The sequence below is a fragment of the Podarcis cretensis genome (genome assembly GCF_951804945.1).
Source record: "Podarcis cretensis genome assembly, chromosome: 11".
Classification (NCBI taxonomy): domain Eukaryota; kingdom Metazoa; phylum Chordata; class Lepidosauria; order Squamata; family Lacertidae; genus Podarcis; species Podarcis cretensis.
Window position 1 is genome coordinate 66,330,103 of NC_137180.1, and position 16,275 is coordinate 66,346,377.

The following is a 16,275-nucleotide window of genomic DNA, read 5'->3' on the forward strand; positions in this document are numbered from 1 at the left end:
TGACTTAAGCAGCTGCACAGCCCCGTCTGGGTGTGACCCCCGAGGGAGCATTGCCTCACTTGGCCGGCTGAGACACCGGCAGCTGCAGAGACCTGGCAGGGAGGAGCGGAGTCCCGAGTCAGCCCAGTCCTTGTGGCCGAGAGGCAGAGGCAGGGCTGGTGTCGAGCACGCGACCGGCCACGGCAGGCGCGCGGAGTTCCTCCCTGCATGGTTTCTTCCTGCGCGCCCCCCCCCCACGCTCCCGAAAGAAACACGCACGCGAACAAAAGTAACTTGTGAAGTATCCTTTGGCTTGGGTACCATCCTGCTCAAGTAGCCGAAAAGGGTCTTCTTGAAGGTCTCTTGCTGAGCTGTGATAGTCGCTGTGTTTGGAAGGAAAGCAAAACAAGTGCCTGCAGAATCCACAGACCATCTAGTCCAGCCTCCTGTTCTCCCATTGACCAGCCAGATGCCTGCGGGATCCAGAAGCAGGATCCGAGCACAAGGGCCCTCTGCCCTCCTCTGGTGTCCAGCCAGGGGCATTCAGAGGCATTGCTGTCTCCAACTGCTGAGGCAGAACAGAGCCCTTGTGGAAATAGTCCTCTTCTCCATGAATTTATCTAATCCTCTTTGAAAGCTGTTTAGGTTGTTAGCTAGCATTGCTTTCTGTGGGAGGGAGTTCCACATTTAACTATGTGCTGCATGAAAAAGTACTTTCTTTTACAGTGATACCTCGGGTTAAGAACTTTTTTCGTTCTTAACATGAAACTGTTCTTAACCTGAAGCACCACTTCAGCTAATGGGGCCTGCCGCTGCGTGATTTCTGTTCTCATCCTGAAGCAAAGTTCTTAACCCGAGGTAATATTTTTGGGTTAGCGGAGTCTGTAACCTGAAGCGTCTGTAACCTGAAGCGTCTGTAACCTGAAGCATCTGTAACCCGAGGTACCACTGTATTTCTCCTGAATCTTCCAACATTGAGCTGCATTGAGTTCTAGTGTTATGAAAGAGGAAGAAACACTTTTCTCGGTCCATTTTTCTCCATAGAACCACAGAATTGCAGAGTTGGAAGGGACCCCAAGGTTCATCTAGTCCACCCCCTGCAACACAGGAATCTCAACTAAAGCATCCCTGACAGATGTCCATCCAGCCGCTGCTTAAAACGCACCAATGAAAGAGAGTCCACAACCTCTTAAGTTGTCCTCCCAGTTTGGCGTCATCTGTAAATTGGATGAGCATCCCCTCAATTCCTTCATCCAAGTCGTTTATAAAGACGTTGAACAACAACAGGCCCAGGCCACAACCCTGTGGCACCCCCCCCCCCCTTGTCACTTTCCCCCAGGGTGACGAGGAACCATTGGTTTCAGTCAGTCAACCAGCCTCAAATCGACCTAACAGCTCGTTCAACCCACATTTTACTGGCTTCTATGCAAGAATATCAAAAGCCTAAGATACACTACATGCACAGCATTCCCCTGATTCACCGAACTTGTAACTATCTTTTGTTGTTGTTTTTCTTTTCCAAGTGAATTTTTATTGTTTTCCTTATATATTCTTTTCCAACAAATTGTAATAGCACCATACATTCCCTTTGACTCTGCCGAGTCGCGACCCACCTCCCTCCCCACAACTGGTATATTTATCCTCTTTCCATCTTTTGACATGACTTGTTTTTGAGAAACTCATAGTAATCACACCATCCTTCTCCAAGTGCTCACAGGCTGACGGTTGAATGATCCGTTCTAAGATTGAATGGATTTTATAGGCAATAAAGGATATATTTTACAATTGATCCTCCATATTACTCACGTTTGTGAGCAGAAAGTTTAAAGTAATCAGTTTTGCATTTAGAAGTCATACACTTCTAAAGCAGAGGACAAAACACCATCCCTTGCAGCATTAAAGTGGAATATTTGGGAGTAGGCTGTGTAACCTTATTTTTATTTATTCAGGCTGTGGCAACAGGCTTTATTTTTCCATGTTCCTTCTTAATAAAAGAATTACACAACAGACAGTAAATTAAGCATTAAAATAGTATTTATTCACATAAAGTATTGCACTCAATTCCAGCAGTCAGTAACAGAAGCAAGGCAGGCAAATTCTACTTATAGATTACAAAATGCATAGTTTAGTTCAAGAATGGAGCCTCTGCTGGAGCCAAGACCAGACAGACATCCATCTGTCTCAGAAGTATTTTGGCCAAGGGAATGAGTTGTGAGGCAGGAGAAAGTAGAAAGGATTACACCCTCCCCCTCCCATCTGCCATGAAGCCCAAGGGAAGGGGAGTCACACAGTGCCTACTCTAGTAATCAGGAATTCTGTGAGTCTTAACTCCTTCATAGCCTTATTTAGCAAACATGCATTTGTTATTTTGACTGCAAATTCCCACTCTTTCCTGACATCAGCATCCAGCGAACCAGTCTGCAGTTACCTGGGTCTTTATCTTCCCCTTTTTTGAAGATGGGGACAACATTTGCCCAGCTCCCGTCTGCAAGGGACATCACCTGTCCTCCAAGAATTCTCAGATTATAGACAGAGGCTTGATGCTGTGAATAATTTTATAAACTCCTATCATATCACCCCTGTTACTCACCTTTTATCTAAACTAAAAAGTCCCAAATGTTTCAACTTTTCTCCATAGGGGAGTCTTGCCATCCTCTGGAATATTTCGGTTGCCCTTTTCTGAACCCTTTCCAACTCTACAACATCCTTTTTGAGTTGAGGCAACCAGAACTGTACACAGTACTGCAAACGCGGCTGCACCGTAAATTTGTATAATGGCATTATGATATTGGCTGTTTTATTTTCAGTTCCTTCCCTAATACTCCCTTCCATGGAATTTGCCTTTTTCATGGCTAATGCCACTGGATTGACATCTTCATCAACTCTACTAGGATGCCAAGTTCTCCCTCCTGGTCCATCACTTGCAGTTCAGAGCCCAGGAGGGTAGACATGAAATTAAGGTTTTCTCTCCAGCATGCATCACTATGTAATATGCAGCATGCATACTACAGTGGTACCTTGGTTCTCAAACTTAATCCGTTCCAGGAGTCTGTTCGACTTCTGAAACCGTTCAAAAACCAAGGCGCGGCTTCGGATTGGCTGCAGGAGCTTCCTGTACTCAAGCAGAAGCTACGTCAGACATTCAACTTCCAAAAATGTCCGCAAACTGGAACATTTACTTCCGAGTTTGTGGCGTTGGAGAGCCGATTTGTTCGGCGACTAAGCTGTTTGGGAACCAAGGTTTGACTGTACATAGAACTGCATTTGCCCTTTCCCATTCACTCAGTTTGCAGAGGTCCTTTCGGAGCTCTTCGCAACCTCTTTTTCTTGGAGCAACCCTGAACAATCTTGTGTCATCAGCATATGCAGTTTGAGCCTGAGAGTAACCACTCCTGGTGCTGCGGACGCTGGGCTGACATGCAGGACGGTGCCTGCATCTTCAGAGCAAGAAGACGCATGGGGGGGGGCTGGGACTTGGGCATGACTGACTCACTTGAGGCTGACGGGGGGGGGGGGGAGGCCTTGGAGCAGGTCCTGCCAATCTGGCCCTGGCATCTCCAGCCCCCAGAGGAACTGTAACGTGATGTCATCTAAACCACAGAGAAGAACGCTGCAGGCCCCTCACCTTACAAGGGTGGATGGCTGCCAGTCCCATAATTCATCACACTTTTCCTCAGAGCACCCGGGGGGCATTTTTACATTGCCCTGTTTTTAATTTTGCTTTGATCATGCAAGTCCAGGGCCCTCTGCACTGCCAAAACCTTGCTAAAAGTAAAGATGGATTTATGGTACAGTCAAATCTGGTGCCTATCAAGAAGGCTGATCGCCAAAGAATGGATGCTTTTGAATTACGGTGCTGGAGGAGACTCTTGAGAGTCCCATGGACTGCAAGAAGATCAAACGCATCCATTCTGAAGGAAATCAGCCCTGAGTGCTCACTGGAAGGACAGATCCTGAAGCTGAGGCTCCAGTACTTTGGCCACCTCAGGAGAAGAGAAGACTCCCTGGAAAAGACCCTGATGTTGGGAAAGATGGAGGGCACAAGGAGAAGGGGACGACAGAGGATGGGATGGTTTGACAAAGTTCTCGAAGCTACAAACATGAGTCTGACCAAACTGCAGGAGGCAGTGGAAGACAAGAGTGCCTGGGCGTGCTCTGGTGCATGGGGTCATGAAGAGTCGGACACGACTAAACAACAACAACAACAAATCTGGTGCATAGCTGAAAGATGAACTCAAAAACTAAGCTGCACTAGAGGGTGAACAAAGAATATTCACTTCCGACTATTTGGCAAACATTTATTCTATATACAGTGGTACTTCGGGTTAAGTACTGAATTTGTTCCGGAGGTCCGTTCTTAACCTGAAACTGTTCTTAACCTGAAGCACCACTTTAGCTAATGGGGCCTCCTGCTGCTGCCGCAAGATTTCTGTTCTCATCCTGAAGCAAAGTTCTTAACCCAAGGTACTATATCTGAATTAGCGGAGTCTGCAACCTGAAGCATCTGTAACCTGAAGCGTCTCTAACCCAAGGTACCACTGTACAAATGATGATGACAATGTTCAAAAGACCCCTGTGAAAAAGATGAGTATTTGGAATTATGTGTGACGTTTCAGCTTTAAGTGAAAATGGCACAAGAGCCTGATATTTATAGATGAAACAAATCTTTTTAAAAAGGTTACTATTCTGCAACACCAATACTACTACTACTACTACTAATGCTTTTTCCCAGGGATGGGGATTGAAACAATTCAAATTTGCATTTCAATGTGCATGTTTAATTTCATTTTTATCCCACTGTACCATCTTTATTTCTTCATTCTTGTACATTGTGGAAAGGTGTGTTCCTACTTTAATAATTTAAATATTAGAACCGTAGAATTGTAGAGTTGGAAGGGACCCTGAGGGTCATCTAGTCCAACCCCTGCAATGCAGGCATAAATTAAATTTCAATTTTAAAAGTGCCAAATGTGCACCAGGAAAATCAGATGGTGTAGCCCATTTGTGATATGATTTTATCCCCACATCTAGAAGTGTGTTGAATAGGAAATCTTCTAGCACCCTGGGGCACTCTGCAAAGAAACTGATCTATAAATCTGCAATAAGCTGTGCTTTAAGACGGCTGGTGGTGGCTGCTGATGTGCTTCTGTCTTCTCCATTCTGTTCCTGAGTCTGTGCTGCGCCCTCCTGCTTTATGCCACCTTTCTACAACCAAAAAAAAGCCTAAGGATCTGAATGTGGGAATGTTGAGGGTGGCAGGATAGGATATATTGATTATCCTTCCTAACTTGTGCTAGGGCCCTTTGAATCCCTCCTAAAAGAACAGACACCACTGTCTTATTCATAAGTAACAAAAACTAGTTTTACTTACGACCAGGCAGAGCAGAGTGTGATCCCTGAAGGCAGGCTTAAGGCTTGAAGTTACAAACAGGTTTACATCCATGCGCTTACCAGGAAGTACACTCAGAAAAATACTCCTCAGCTTAGGATCTCAATCCTTTGCAATCCTTCAAAAATATGCTACGCTGGGGCCGTAACCCTTTGTGGGAATGTTGAGGGTGGCAGGAGAGGATATATTGATTACTGATGTCTTTCCTAATTTGCGCTAGCAAGTTTCTTCAAATAGCAGAGTGCGTTTCCCTTCTCCGACGGCAGACCTTCCTGGGCAGACACCCGAGTCATCTGAGGGCTCTCATGCCCAGATGCTCAGATGCAGGGAGTTCATGCACAACCCCTTGATGGTCGAGATGGTGAGGAAGCCCAGATCCTGCACGTGTCCCAGCAAGGAAGAGGCGGCGTGGGTGGTCCTGCACCCAGCAGAGCATCAGCACCCACCGAGAGAGGGGCACTCCCAGCACCCCCCTTGCTCTGGTGCAGGCACCCTTGGAACCCGGCTGGCTGCTGTGGCAATAAACAAGGCTTCTGTCACCATGGCAATGCTCCCTCCCTCCCTCCCACCCTGCGGCCAATGGGATGAGGGTTCCCTGGCTACAGCTGGCCTGGTCTGGCCTGCCCTGTGAGAAGCCCAGCCGAGGTAGGAGAGCTGCAAAGCCCGGCCACCAAGCGGCAGTCCTGCTCCCCACCAACCCAGCTCCCCCACTACGGAATGACCAGCCTGTCTTGACGCACCCTGTGCCCACCCCCCCTGGCACGGGATCATCTTTGGGGTGACCCTTTCTGTTTAGCAGGGCTTAGCATGACCCAGTCCCCATGAGGTCGGCTTCCTTCACTACAGACCCTCCGTAGGGCAGAGAGGGCCCTTCAGAGGCTCTGGGTGGGTGTGGCCCAGGAGTGGCCTTCTCTGTGGTGGCTCCTAATCTGTGGCACTCCCTCCCCAGAGAGGTGTGTTTGGCGCCTTCATTATAAGATGCACCTCCTTACCCTGCCCTCTTCCACTTATGTATTTTTAGGACCCAGCTCATTTCCACAAATTTAGGGCATTTTAATATTGTGTCTTGGGGCCTTAGGGTGAATTGTGGGTAAATCATATTCATAATCACAATAGGCAGCATGGTGTAGTGGTTAGTGTTTGACCAGGACCTGGGAGAGCAAGATTCAAATCCTCACTCAGCCTTGTAGATCCCTGGGTAACCTTGGGCCAGGCACTCTGTCTCAGCCTGTCCTACCTCGCAGGGTTGCTGTGGATAAGAGAGAAAGGAGGAGAACCAGGTCCACCACCTTGACTCCTTGGAGAAAAGGTGGGGTGTAAAAGAAATAAATGAAATAAATGAAATAAGAAGAGTTCAGTGGCAGAGCGCATCCTATGTTAAACTATGGAACTCCCGCCATGAGGAGGCAGTGGTGACCATGAACTTGAATGTCTTTGAAAGAGGATTAGGCAAAACCACAGAGGATGGGGGGGTATCAATGGCTACTAGCCAGGAGGGCAATGCTCTACTCCAGAGGCTTTCAACCTTTCTGAGTCCACGGCTCACTTGACCAACTACATTTTCCCCTGCGGCTCCCCTGTGGGGCTCAGGAGCCCAGTTAGGTCCCCCCTTGCCTGCAGAGCTGGCAGCCCCTCACCCCTTTTCCAAACACCCTCCCTTGTGGAGTGTTCCCTCAGCCTCCTCTCCTCTCCCCTCTCCTTGGAGTCCTCTGGGCAGCCGCTGCTGCCGCCCCATGTCTCTGAGCTGCCCTCCTGCCCCAAAGAGAGGGGCCTCCCAGAGCCACCATTCGCCTGTGGGGCTTAGAGCCAGGGCTGCTGCAATAAACAGCTGTGCAAGCCTTGGGGAGGCAGAGATGCAAGAGGGCATCAGAGGAGGGAGGGAAGGAGTCCAGAGGCCAGTGTTGCCCATGGCACCCCTGACCACCATTCAGGGCACCTCAGGGTGCCACGGCACGCTGGTTGAAGACCACTGCTCCATGCAGTTGGAGACAGCAGTTCTCCTGGAAACCTCAGGAGGAGAGCGCTGCTTGCAAGCTTCCCATTGGGCAGCCACTGAAAGAACAAGGTGCTGGACTGGAAGGGGCTACTGGCCTGATCCTGCTGTGTATGGCAGAAGGTCCCAGGGTGGGACCTCAGCACCTCCAGTTAAAATGGCCTTCCGTACTGAGGCTGGGAAAGACCACTGACCCTCCTGTTGCCATTTGAGAGTGAGGAGGGCTGCTTCCAGTCAGAGCCAAGGAGGCCCAGCTAAGTGGCCAAGGGGTGGGCTCCAGGCAAGGCCTCCCCTCCCTGGGCTCACACATCCAGACTGTGTCCGCCTCTGCCCTGGCAACATCTTCTCCCTGCCTTTTTTGGCCAGTCTCCAGCTGCTCCTTCCGTCCTGTTTGGTCTCCAGCACTGTTGCCTAGTGACGCACAATGCCACCCCCCTTCCCTTCCCTTCCCCAGCTGCACCCTGGGAATCCAGGTCAGCCCAGCCCCTGCACTGCTCTCACGGGCCCTGTTTGCCTCCCAGAACAGCCAACATGGAAGAGGAGCCCATTGAAGACGTGCCCATGGGGCCCTCAGAGGAAGAGCAAGAGCAGGGGGGTCAAAGGACCTCCTCCACCGCCCTGGAGGTGGAAGAGGAGATCATCCTGCCTGCTTCCACTTCCTTAGATGACGAAGACGAGGAAACCATCTTGCCCGTGTCCACATCCCTGGAAGGGGAAGATGGTGGCAAGGAGACATCGCTCCCGCCTTCGGAGTGGGAGACCTCCGAGTCGCTGGTCCCGCAGGAGCAGAGCCCCAGCAACGACGGGTCTTCTTCCCAACCTCTGGAGAGCTCTGAGCCTTCTTCTTCCTTGGCCTCCTCACCTTCCTCGTCGCCCGTTTCCTGGAGGAGGCAGAAGGACAACCACCTGCAACCCCTGGAGGAGGTGGAGGACACTGAGGAGACCACGGCGGAGCTCAGCAGCATCCTTCCCCAGAGGAGCCTGGAGAAGAAGGCCAAGAAGAAGGGCGCAATGGTCAAGAAGGGAGCTCTGAGTAGGTGATGCGGGATCTGACCCACAGGGCAGGGGGCTTCTTGGGGAGGACTTTGGGTTGGCTGTGCCCGGGAGGAGGGGGTGAGGGTTCTAGAGGAGCAACATGTAGCACCTGGAAGCTCTGCAGGACAGGGAGTCACAGCATCATAGAACTGGAGAATTGGAAGGGATCCCCAGAGGGCATCTAGTCCAAGCCCCTGCAATGAAGGAATCTCAGCTGGATCATACATGACAGGTAGTCACCCCGTCTCTTCTTAGCGCTTAAAAACCTCCAAGGAAAGGGAGTCCGCCACTCCTGAGGGAGACCGATCCACTGTTGAACAGCTCTTACTGCCAGAATTCTACTGTGTTACCATCTTCCTTAAGGGACGCGGGTGGCGCTGTGGGTTAAACCGCAGAGCCTAGGACTTGCCGATTAGAAGGTCGGCGGTTCAAATCCCCACGACGGGGTGAGCTCCCATTGCTCGGTTCCAGCTCCTGCCCACCTAGCAGTTCGAAAGCACGTCAAAGTGCAAGTAGATAAATAGGTACCACTCCAGCAGGAAAGTAAACGGTGTTTCCGTGCACTGCTTTGGTTCGCCAGAAGCGGCTTAGTCATGCTGGCCACATGACCCGGAAGCTGGACACTGGCTCCCTCGGCCAGTAAAGTGAGATGAGCGCCACAGCCCCAGAGTCGGCCACCACTGGACCAGGGTCCCTTTACCTTTACCTTTACCATCTTCCTTAGTGAGTCAGGCAAACTGCTGTTCCAAATAATGCTTTTTGAAGAGCGGGGGCCCAGGGGGTGAGTTTGTGGAACCAAAGCAGCGGGGCCCCAAAAAAGTTTGGGAAGCACTGATTTAAATCATTCCTATTTAGCCTTTCTGAAGTGAACTGAGCAGATCACGAAGCACCAACTCTTGTTGGGCTGGGCTTACGAGTTTATGAGTAAATAGCAACCAGTCCCTCGGAAGCCGTTCCTCTCCTAATCCTGCTGGGCCGGATCCCATCTCTCTTGCCAGACTACACAGTGAGGCCTGTGGTGACAGCTGAGAAGGCAGAGCTGATATCGGTGGCCAAAGCGATGCACCGGGAGAACTTTGGCAAGAACGTCAAGGAGCTCTTCCACCTGGAGAAGGAGGCAGCCCTGAAGTCCATCGAGACAGGTGGGCGGAGCCTGCAGGCCAGGCAGATGCTCCAACCTGTAACGTGTGCGTGAGTATGCACAGGCACATGTGCAAAGTTCCGCTTTTAGGCAAACAAAACCCAAGGCACGTGTGCAGGAGGGGACCCACCTGCCTTGGCAGCAGCACATGTGGAAAGCATCTTGGCATCAATGCCAATTGCAAACTGAACATGAGGGAGCAGGTTGGGACACGGGTGGCACTGGGGTCTAAACCACTGAGCCTCTTGGGCTTGCCGATCAGAAGGTCGGCGGTTCGAATCCCCACAACTGGGTGAGCTCCCGTCGCTCTGTATCAGCTTCTGCCAACCTAGCAGTTCAAAAGCACACCAGTGCAAGTAGATAAATACCGTAGGTACCGCTGTGGCGGGAAGGTAGACAGCATTTCCATGCACTCTGGCTTCCATCATGATGTCAGAAGCAGTTTATTCCCGCTGGCCACACGACCCAGAAAGCTGTCTGTGGACAAATGCCGGCTCCCTCGGCCTGAAAAGCTAGATGAATGCCTTTGACTGGACTTAACCATCCAGGAGTCCTTTACCTTTTGCCTTTATGAGGCAGCAGTGGGACACAGCTGCAAGTGCAATTTCAGGCTGCATTAATACAACCGTAGTCTCCAAATCAGGAGGAGAATTAGTTCCATTTTATTCTGAGCTAGTCAGGCCTCACCTGAAATCCTCTGGGCGGTTCTGGAACAGCTTCAGAGGTGGGGGGCTCCAGCGGAATGGAGAGATAGATCTGTGCGGACAGGTCAGAGGAACTGGGTGTGCTGAGCCTGGAGAAGAGAAAGAGAGGGGGTGACAGGAATCGTCATCTTCTTCTTCTTCTTCTTCCTCCTCCTCCTCCTCCTCCTCCTCCTCCTCCTGCTTCTCCCAAGGCCTGACGGGATCTCACAGCCAGAAGGGGCTGCTGTGGCTGGTTCTTTGCTGCCTGCGAGGGCAAATGAGGCAACCATTTGCCAGTGGAGCCAGTGGGCTTTCCCCTCACGGGAGTTCCTTGAGCAGAGGCTAAATGCCCACCTGCTGGCGATTCCCACAAGATCCCCTTTGTCCTGACTCTACGAGTCCCTCTTGCTGCTCGAGGATGAGTTGGGACTACAGACGGACTCCCCAAACTCCGCTTCCGAGGGTTTCGGGTGGGACCATTTCTGCCACTGGATGTACTGGAAGCCCAGCATTTGGGGGCTGAAGAACCCTCTTTTCTCTCTCCCCAGGTAAGACACGAGAGGACCATAGATGCCAACTGTGCTGTGCCAGCAGGGGCAGCCCCCATGAGGAGATGTCAGGCCCCCCATAGTGTTTCTGCCACCCCCAAACCATACTGGCCGAGGAGGTAATCCCCATTCCCAGCAGTGGGTTTATGAACAGGGGAAGCGGCTGGATCCTGGTCCCGTCTGTTGGCCCACCTGGCACAGCAGGATCCGCTGTGGCTCTCCGGGGTCTTGGGCAGAGAGGGAGGGGCTTTCCCCAGCCTCCCACCCCAAATCCAGTGAGGGGGCAGGGGGCAGACGCAGACCCCATGAGCTGGGCTCTGGCCCTGACCTTCCCCTCAAAGCTTCCTCAGGCAAGCGGCACCCCCACACCCAAAGTCTGTTTGAGTGTAGAAGGAAGGGCACAGCTTGGCATGGGATGCCCCTTTGTCTCCCAGCCCAGACGCTGTTCGGCAGCCCGAATGGTGGCAGCAGCAGCCCTTGCCCTCTCCCACGGGGTCAGGATTATGCCAAGGAGGCATTTGGGCTCCCTAGAGGCTCTTTTCTGCGCTTACAATATGCCTTTAAAGCACATTCAGAGAGCAACTGTAGTTTACTCTTCAGCTGCTACAGTCCTTTCCACAGGGGTTCGGCTCAGCCTGGTAGAGGCAGCGCCTGGTGGTCTGGAGTGGCCTGGCCCAGATATCAGGGAAGGAGTGTGGGGGAAAGCTCCTCACCTGTGCCAGTTTGGCCCAGGCAGTGGGTGGGCTCAGCTCCCCTGCCTCCCGTCTGCCTGAAAAGCCGCCTCTCCCACAGGCCTCTATATCGGCTGGCGCTGCCCAGAGTACCTGTGGGACTGTTTCCGCGTGGGCGACGAGTCCAAGTGTTTCTGTGGGCATCTGCTGAAGCAGCACCAGGTCTATGTAGGTAAGTCATGGGGGGGGGGAGGTAAGGAGCTGGCAGGCAAGTCGTTGGCCCTGTGTGAGAGAGGACAGAGGGAACTGCGGGCATCGGAACCAAGGGCAATTCTGAACCCTGCAGCAGAAGTGGCAGCTCCCCCCCTTATTGGTTTGTCCACAGCCCTTGATGCGCAGGTCTCCTGCTTCTGTCCATGGAGGTTCCACTTAGCTCTCATGGCAGTTCCTGCTTGATGTGCCCTCCGTCAATGTGCCCAGTGCTAATCATGGCACTCAGGTGGCGAATGCAGTCATCATCTCACAAAGAAACACTCAATGGCTAGTTCAATCATGGAATCCTCCAGGAGTTTTCAATTCTTGGATCCCCAGAGTCAGCGGTGGAGGAAGCCGCTCAGGCGCCTGGGGTGGGGCGAGCCCCCCATAGGGGTGGGGCACACTGCAGCCCCTCTGGAATCTGCCTGCCTCCTCCCACTCAGCCACCCTACAGCTGGGGGGAGGCAGTGGGTGGACCATTTGGGCAGTGCAGAGTGGTGGCTTGGGCGTGCTGCAGGCTCCGTGGTGAGTGCCGCCTGGCATTTTGTCACCCCCCTCAGTGGTGACACCCAGGGCGGACCCCACCCCCCACCCCCATGCCCAGAATGAGAAGGGACTGGGGATGCCATGCAGACTGACCCCAACCCCAAACTCACAACTGTGTCATGTTTCATCTATAGTGTAGATAAAAGCTGGCACACCTAGGGCACGCCCAGGGCTGGCTCTGCTGCGGCAAATCTTGTAAAGTGATGGCACAGGGGATACGGGGCACGTTCAGCTCCACAGGGTGGGACATCTGTCTCTTGCCACAACTCGTCTCTGAGCTGACTTTCTTTCAGTTCCCCCCAAGGACTTCCCCAGCCCCTCCTTGGGCTCCTTCTGTCCCCCCAGCTCTTTCTGACCAGCTCGCTGCCACTCCTTTCTCCAGACAGGCGGGCGACCGTGCCCTGCACCCTGCAAGGGTGCAAATGCCAAGCCTTCATGTTCATCCCCTCCCGCCCAGAGGAGGTGGGCGAATTCTGGCTGCGGAGGAGAACCGGCTTTGACCCAGCGGCCTGGCGGGCCAAATGCCGCTGCAAGCACACCCACGAGGAGCACACGCCCAACGGAGCCCGGGGCTGCGGTGCCCGAGGTGGGTGTCCCTGGGGTGCAAGGAAGGGGAGAGGGTTCCAGGCATGAAGGCCTGCCCTCTGCAGTGGGTTGGACAAGATGACCCTGGGGACCCTTCCAATTCTACATTTCTCTTTGCCGAAGCCCATATCCTCGAGGGTCTCTTGGCTGCTCCTGGAAGAAACAGGTTTTCAGTAGAATCAGAACCTGAATGTCCATTTGTTCCCATTCAGATTTAAAGAGCAGTTTTCACGGAGAAAGGACTGGGGCAAAAAGAAAAGGGCACTCAGACACAGCGCTACAAATTGTAGACCTGTGCCTAGAAAGTGTGGGGCAAAAGCTTAGTGTGGGTGAGCCCTCTGGTTTTACAGAAATCCCTTGTTGCCCTGCACTCTGAATAGCCCTTGTTCCTGCTGTGGGGGACACAGTTTATAAACCCTTGAAATATCCCCCCAAGGGGCCTCTTTGGGGTCTTCCCATGAGCCCAGGAGAGTTGAGAGGGGCATGCAGCCCGACCCTCACATGGTGTCCTGCCCCCAACCCAGACAGGACTCCAGACCCTCCAAGTCTCCCTATTTTCTAGGGACATCCCTGACTTAGAGAAGCCGTCCCGGTTTCTGATTTGATCCCAGAATGTCCCACTTTTCCTTAGAATGTCCATATTTTGATCGGAGAAATGTTGGAGGGTATGGAGTTATGTGACCCTGAGCGGCCAGACGGCATTTTAAAAATGCTTAATGTTTTTATATATGTTGGAAGCTGCCTAGAGTGGCTGGGAAACCCAGTAAGATGTGTGGGGTTTACAGAGTAAAATTATTGTGATGGAATGGGATGTCCCTATTTTCATCAGAGAAATGTTGGAGGGTTTGGGACCCGAGGAGGGCCAGTTCGCACATTTCAGCCTGCTAGCCCTCTCTGTAGTACACAGACCCACCAGATCCTCCCCTGCCTGGAAATGGGTGGCCCAAGTGGGCCTCTTCCCCCACTTTCTTCAAAACAGCCCTGCAAGGTTGGTTCCTGCCTTGCTTGAAGCTGCTTAACGTGATATTCAGGGCTGTGTGGGACCCTCTCCCTGTGGCAAAGATGCCCCCCACCCCCCAGACTGGCACCCCACCCCCCAAACACTGACGCCCCGCTCTCTTTCCGCCCTCTAGGCTGCTCCTGCCTGGCTTTCACCTCCAACTTCTTGTGCGCTGCCTGTGACCGGCGCTGGGAGGAGCATGAGACTTTCTTTGAGTCGGAGGAGACGCGGCGGAAGGGGGGCCGGCCGTGCGGTACGGGCAGGAGGGGAGCAAGGGAGGGGGCACTGTGGGGGCCACATTTCCCCCTGCCTATCCTTCTGGTGCCCACAACGGAAGCTAGCCAGTTTCCCACCCTTCCACCCCAATTCCATGGGGCTCTGCTCCAGCGGAAGCTTGTGAAGCACCGAGGGCAGCCCCACAGAGAGCGCATTGCAGTAGCCTGGCCTTGAGGTTGCAGAGGCAAAGATCAGTAGACTTTTTCAGCAGGGGGCCGGTCCACTGTCCCTCAGATTATTGTTGGGGGCTGGACTATATTTTGAATGAATTCCTATGCCCCACAAATAACCCAGAGATGCATTTTAAATGAAACAACACATTCTACACATGTAAAAGCACGCTGATTCCTGGACCGTCCGCGAGCCAGATTTAGAAGGCGGTGGGGCTGAATCCGGCCCCCGGGACTTAGTTTGCCTACCTATGGTATAGATTAACACACTCTGCCGCTCTCTTTCCTTGGATATGTTACTTCGATAAGCCAAGCCAGACCTGTGTGCTCTGAATTTACCTTCTGAAATTGTGGAGGTCACCCTCACTTTTCACAAAACTGCTGCCAGCCTTCCCATGGAGCCTCTGAACTCTGCGTATTAGCTGGGATTCTTGCATTGCAGGGGGCTGGGCTGGATGACCTTTGGGGTCCCAATTCTTTGAACAAAGTAGCATCCTCATTTTCATCCCTGCAGTTACCCTCATGTTCAAATTCAGATTCTACAACCATCTGGGCGTTTTTCCACTCAATATTCTGGTTTCAAAGCCTCCCTGATTCTTCCTGGAGAGCCAGCCTTTGGGTGCTGTGTCCTCCTGGCTTCCTGGGGCCCTTCCTCCTGCCCCCCCCCCTACTAGGCTCCGTCCCACACCTGCCTCTCTTTCCCCCAGGAGAAGCCTATCTGCCTTTTGCCGAGATGCCCGAACTGCGCGATGCCGTCCTGACGGGGCGCTCTGAGGACAGCTCTGCCTACCAAGCCCTGCAGGGCCAGGCCTTCTCGGCCCTGCCTGCCCCCTCTGGCTCACGCGCTCTGCCTCTTCCCCCCTCAGGGCCCCGGAGGATAGTGGAGAAGGACCACAAGAAGGCCTGAGGGTGGCCGGCGGATGGACCCCCCCCCCCACAGCGAGAGGCAATAAAGAGAGGCTGCTCTAGCCGGCCGCGTCTGGGTGTCTCTTCTGGGCCCCTGGGGGGTGGGGGGGGAGGGCTCTGCGGGGAATCCAGGGCCAGAGGGGGCTCTGGGGCAGGAGAGGGGCCAGGATGGGACTCCTCCATGCAAGAACACCAGGCTAGCTGGCTGGATCATCTAGTCCTGTTCTCACAGAGCCAAATACTCCAAAGAGCCTAGGGGTCTGGACAGACTGCCTGTGGCCCTGGAGTTTCCGTAGGAACATGAGAAGAGCTTGGCCCAAGCGTCCTGTTCTCACAGCCAGATGCCACCAGGGGAAACCCTCAGGCAGCCTGAGCTCAGCTGCAACTCTCCTGTGGCTTTCAGTAACTGGGGTTCAGAAGCAGCAACGCCTCCAGCCGCAGAGGCAGAGCACAGCTGTTAAGTTGTGGGTGAACATATCAGACGACACAGCAATTCTTCAAAGAGCACTTGTTTATTCACAGGCCAGAACAGAACTGAACTGAACGGTTCTGCCAGCCTGCTTATATAGAGTTCAACTACAAAGCAACAGTAACAACTTTCTGTAACTATCCAATCACTGAACATCACTTTCAATTCCTTATTTGCATACGTGGACCTAAGTGAAAACTATCTAGAGTATCCCCCTGCTGGCCCAGGGTAAGAACTTCAGTACACAACAGCAGCCATTGTGACTAGCAGCCTTCAATAGCCCTCCACTCCATCAGTTTCCCGTTTCCAAGTTGGTGGCCAGCATGGCCTCCTGTGGCTGGGAGTTCCACAGATTAACAATGTCCTGTGTGAAGGACTTCCTTCACACAATGAGGCTCCCGCAGTAGCTGCTTTGCAGGGAGAATGGGCAGCTTTTTCTGAACCAGCTACCAGCTGGGGCTTCCATGGCAGCCTTTGAGAGGGGCCGGCTGGCAGGTGGGCTAGGGCAGGGCCCCAAAGAATGAGCCAGGGGGTGCCACCCTCCAGGCCAATGGGTGGGCCCAGTGCCTTTTTTTCTAGAAAAAAAGCTGAAGTTGTTACAGGAAGGGCTTGTTCTGGCCCTGGTCCCA

At 52.9% G+C, this 16,275-nt stretch overlaps 1 protein-coding gene across 7 annotated transcripts; it reads left to right on the top strand.

Annotated features, from left to right (window-relative positions):
• Positions 1 to 5,943: 5,943 nt before the first annotated feature.
• Positions 5,944 to 15,239, top strand: FAM221B (family with sequence similarity 221 member B). Of its 7 annotated transcripts, none has more exons than XM_079995000.1 (7): positions 5,944 to 6,013; positions 7,883 to 8,394; positions 9,395 to 9,538; positions 11,561 to 11,671; positions 12,623 to 12,826; positions 13,959 to 14,078; positions 14,979 to 15,239. In XM_079995000.1, exons 2-7 carry the CDS (start codon positions 7,893 to 7,895, stop codon positions 15,176 to 15,178), a joined length of 1,281 nt encoding a protein of 426 aa, XP_079851126.1. In that variant the 5' UTR covers positions 5,944 to 6,013; positions 7,883 to 7,892; the 3' UTR covers positions 15,179 to 15,239. The 7 variants fall into 7 exon arrangements, with proteins under 7 accessions (XP_079851126.1, XP_079851131.1, XP_079851125.1 ...); XM_079994999.1 differs by lacking the exon at positions 5,944 to 6,013 and adding an exon at positions 6,032 to 6,194; XM_079995002.1 differs by lacking the exon at positions 5,944 to 6,013 and adding an exon at positions 6,032 to 6,194 and having other exon boundaries at positions 12,627 to 12,826.
• The last annotated feature ends 1,036 nt before the right edge of the window (positions 15,240 to 16,275 follow it).